Source organism: Laccaria bicolor, genomic scaffold, assembly GCF_000143565.1.
Source record: "Laccaria bicolor S238N-H82 LACBIscaffold_497 genomic scaffold, whole genome shotgun sequence".
NCBI lineage: Eukaryota > Fungi > Basidiomycota > Agaricomycetes > Agaricales > Hydnangiaceae > Laccaria > Laccaria bicolor.
In genome coordinates, this window is record NW_001890326.1 from 1 (window position 1) to 3,827 (window position 3,827).

Genomic DNA, 3,827 nt, shown 5'->3' on the forward strand with positions numbered 1-3,827 from the left:
GAGTTGAATTTCCTTTGGATCTTCAGCTGCAGGTCGAGGTTTTGGCATTTCTTTCAGTGAGAATGGGGGGAAGGAACAACAAATCGATTGAAAAGCCTGTCTACAGTGAAAACACAACATGCAAGGCAGATATTTTACGTGTTATGGTAAGGGTCTTCAATTGAATCTGTGGAGTGTGTTGAAGCAACGTTGAAGGCACATGCTAAATGAGCGCGGGCGTGACAATCATTTTGTGATTGCACGTGTTGACTCCCACGACCCCGATGGGACCAGTTGTCCTAACCGGATGCTCGGGTGGTTGCCCCTTGCATCAACACCATGAAATTCTGCCCCTCCGGACTACCAGAAGTATATGGGGTTGTGTCGTGCCAATCCAGTGTGTTCACTGCTGGGGTTGCTATTCCTGTTTTTGTGATGTGTGGGTTGCCGGAGGCGTTGTATGCACCTAGGACAGCGTGGATGTTGTCAGCCCAGGATATGTAACTGGACATAGACGAGGAAGAGGTGGAGTTGGAGGAGTTGGAGGAAGAAAAAACGTCAGGACAGAGAACAGCCTTTCGATACGCTACACTTTCCAACAGCGTACTCCCCGAAATCTCAGGGAAACCCTGTCCATCACCACTTGTATCGTTCAAATAATTCCTCAACAACCCAAAGCTCATCGGTGAGCTCATCGCGCCATCTAATATCTCCTTGATGTACCCTGTCAACCCCTCCACTGCATCCACCTGCGCACTCCCATTGAGTTGTTGCGCAAAAGGCGATTTGAGAAATGTAGCGAAGACACGTGTCATCCCAGCTGCGGCCCACCCATTCCCAGTTGACCAGAGTCCAGTGTCTTGGTTTTGGGGATCCATGATGTGCATCCATGCACTGCCACTTGAAGGTTGGAGGACCTGCTGGTAGAGTTGGCATTGGGTGTATGATTGGAGGAGGACTGAGGCATTTTGGGTGTCTGCGCCGTAGTAGGCCAGGAAGGGTGGGACCATGTATACGAAGTCTGCCCTGGGCGCAAGGAGGTTAGTACCCAGTAATGATGGAGGGAGTGGAGAAGGTACCAAAGCTCAGCAACATCCGGACGATGTGATATCACTCCATTTGACCATCGTGGGATCTGAGTGAGCAGCACATCCACCGTCTCCTTTGCAGCAGCCATATACTCCCCATCCAACTTACCCAACATCACCGCACTCACTCCCAAACTCAACAGATCACCCACTGCACCACTACCCGCACTCAATGCCACGTACCCCGTCCCAAAATCCACTTTCGACAATGCATAGTTCAAAGCAATGACCCTTGCTGCTGGTAGTGCTGGTATCAGGAACGGGGTCGTGCCAAAGATGGAGAATTGGGGCATGAGGAGTTCGAGTTGGGCTTTCACAGATGTGCCATATTCCGAGGAGTAGTGGGGGAGGGATTGGGGGAGGGAGAGGACATTTTTGATGGAGAAACCTGGGTTGTAGGGGAGTGGGATGTAGGTTGTTAGAGTTGCGGAGAGGAGGGTGATGGTGTTGAGGATTGTGTTGTTCCCCACCATTGCAAGGCGCCAACATTGAGTAGCATAGTTGTGTACAAGCAATTGTCATCACATGTCTGCACAGCCAATATTAGACTTCACTTACCACTAGAGTTTGACCTTGTTCCAATGTCAACCAATACCTTGCTTGTATTTCATGCACATAAAGATAAAAAATCCTATAGTGCTGAGTACTGAGTCCTATGGGCACAAAGCCTGCTATGGCGATGACATAAAAATGAACTGAAATTTCTTCAGAGTAAGTTTGTGATCTTTTATTGGCTGCTCATTGCTGAACCACTTGTGCGGTTCGCTCCTTGCAGCCATTGGAAGTATTGTATAAGTTGCAGAGTTTGAGCAGATTTGTTGAAGACAGTAAATTGAGTAACTTTCTCAGAAATCTCTGAGTTTCCGCAACTGGCAATGGCCAATTTGCTTCATTAGGTTTGGCAGCAGTCTAGAGCAGTCTCTAATGTTTCAGCGTCAATAAAAGGGATATATGACCTTGGGGGCCAGTACAATGAATTTGTATGGTTAGGTTTGGCAATAGTCTAGAGTGGTCTCTAACATTTTGGCATCAATAAAAGGGATATATGACCTTGGGGGCCAGCAGGATGGATTACATAATTATGACTGTGGTAATAGACCTTGCCAAGCAAGGTAACCATCACTTACAACGACGATGACACGACCTGCCACAGCAACTTCAACGTGGAGAGCATTCAGGGTGACGACAAGCATGGGTGAAAGGTAAGCTCTGTTTTCGATTTTTGATACCATGTCCAAGGAGATAATGACCATCAATTTAGGGAGTATGCAACAATATGGGGGGCACAGTGGCTCAGGTGGCAATCATTTACCTGGCTTGGGTCTGCAAGGTCTCAAGTTCGATCCCCCACATGTGGAAAACAATTTAGACACCATGTGCATTCAACACCCCCGGGAGATGCTGAGATGGGTCAGGTGTATGGGAAGGTGACGCGGTCTGTTGTATAGACCTTGATGCCAAATATGATGTACCCACGCCCCCCGATCACAATGATATCATGGCCACATTTACTCCTCTTATCTTGGAAAAGAAGATATGCCAAAGAAGCAGATTGGAAGGCTTGGGACGGGCCATAGTGGCTGACAAATGATGTGCATAAATCACAGAGTCGAGGCTGGTAAACGAGTCCCCTTGCTGATCAACAAACACCAATATGCCGAAGGGTTGGGTTATTCCACACATCTACCAATTAGGCTTGAACGAAAATCTTAGGGGGTGTGAGGCCTCTGCTTGAGGAAAGAACTAAGGTCAAATGGGGTTAGTCTTACAGGGTTAGGGGGTTTCCCCACAAGAATGCCTGCTGGTGACAGCCACATGATGGTGTGCTGTGAGATCTAGGTGTGGTGATAAGGTAGCTCAGGGAGTAAAAGAAGTGATCAAGTTCCTACACTTGTAAGGGTTAAGCCATGGGCCCCCCTGAAAGTCCTGATTAGTGTTACAAACAGAAAGTCATGAAAGCGGGTATAAACGGTGGGACAGTTACATAGTTTAGGTAGCTCATACCCATGAAAAGTCCCGGTCTACATACTATTGTCATGTAACATGATCATTAGATTATCACCGAATAATCATTGACATACACACATGCAACAATGATATTCTCAATTCTACATATGAACAATGTGTTTTACCAACATACAGGTTGTTAACTATGCTGATGCCCACTACATTCAACGACGTCACATCGGACAGGCCAATGGAGGTGGTGACAATGGTTTAGCGATGGATGGTGAGCAAGGGCAAGGTGTGGATGTCAGAGGATGGCTATTGGCTAGTGAAGAATGGGTGACACATTGACAGCAGCACTTTGGACACTGGGTAAGTCTGCATAAACATGGTTGCTGCCCATGTACTTTTTCATTATTCACGACAATCCCCTAGAATGCAAGAAATGGCTTTTAAGGCGACAAAATAATGTTTATGGGAGAGATACAACTTACATTCATGAGGAGGATGTCCGAAAACAACATTACACCGAGGTTTGGATGGTTTGGTGATGGCGAGCAAAGGCGACAATGTGGATATGAGAGGATAAAGATGGATGACACGTCGACACGCTGTTTGGACATTCGGTAAGTCATCTACAACTTGATAGACAGTGTTGCAGCTCATGTACCTTTCCGCACAAGTCACGGTGAACCCCACAATGATGATGATACAACCTGCCACAGCAACCTCGAGATGGCAAGTCAGGCACTGTGGAGTTTCCAGTGCAATGACGAGGCAGTACTTTACAGTGCCCCACCTATTCCTGCAGGA

The 3,827-nt window shown here is 47.2% G+C and overlaps 2 protein-coding genes across 2 annotated transcripts; one reads left to right on the forward strand and one right to left on the reverse strand.

The window, feature by feature from the left end:
- Positions 1–278: 278 nt before the first annotated feature.
- LACBIDRAFT_310937 (uncharacterized protein) lies at positions 279–1,540 on the reverse strand (the record flags this gene model as incomplete). Its single annotated transcript, XM_001891215.1, has 2 exons — positions 279–1,005; positions 1,059–1,540. 2 exons carry the CDS (start codon positions 1,538–1,540, stop codon positions 279–281), a joined length of 1,209 nt encoding a protein of 402 aa, XP_001891250.1.
- A 718-nt stretch (positions 1,541–2,258) lies between these two features.
- Positions 2,259–2,515, forward strand: LACBIDRAFT_310938 (uncharacterized protein; the record flags this gene model as incomplete). The annotated part of the gene is made up of 2 exons (XM_001891214.1): positions 2,259–2,269; positions 2,329–2,515. 2 exons carry the CDS (start codon positions 2,259–2,261, stop codon positions 2,513–2,515), a joined length of 198 nt encoding a protein of 65 aa, XP_001891249.1.
- Between the last annotated feature and the right edge of the window lie 1,312 nt (positions 2,516–3,827).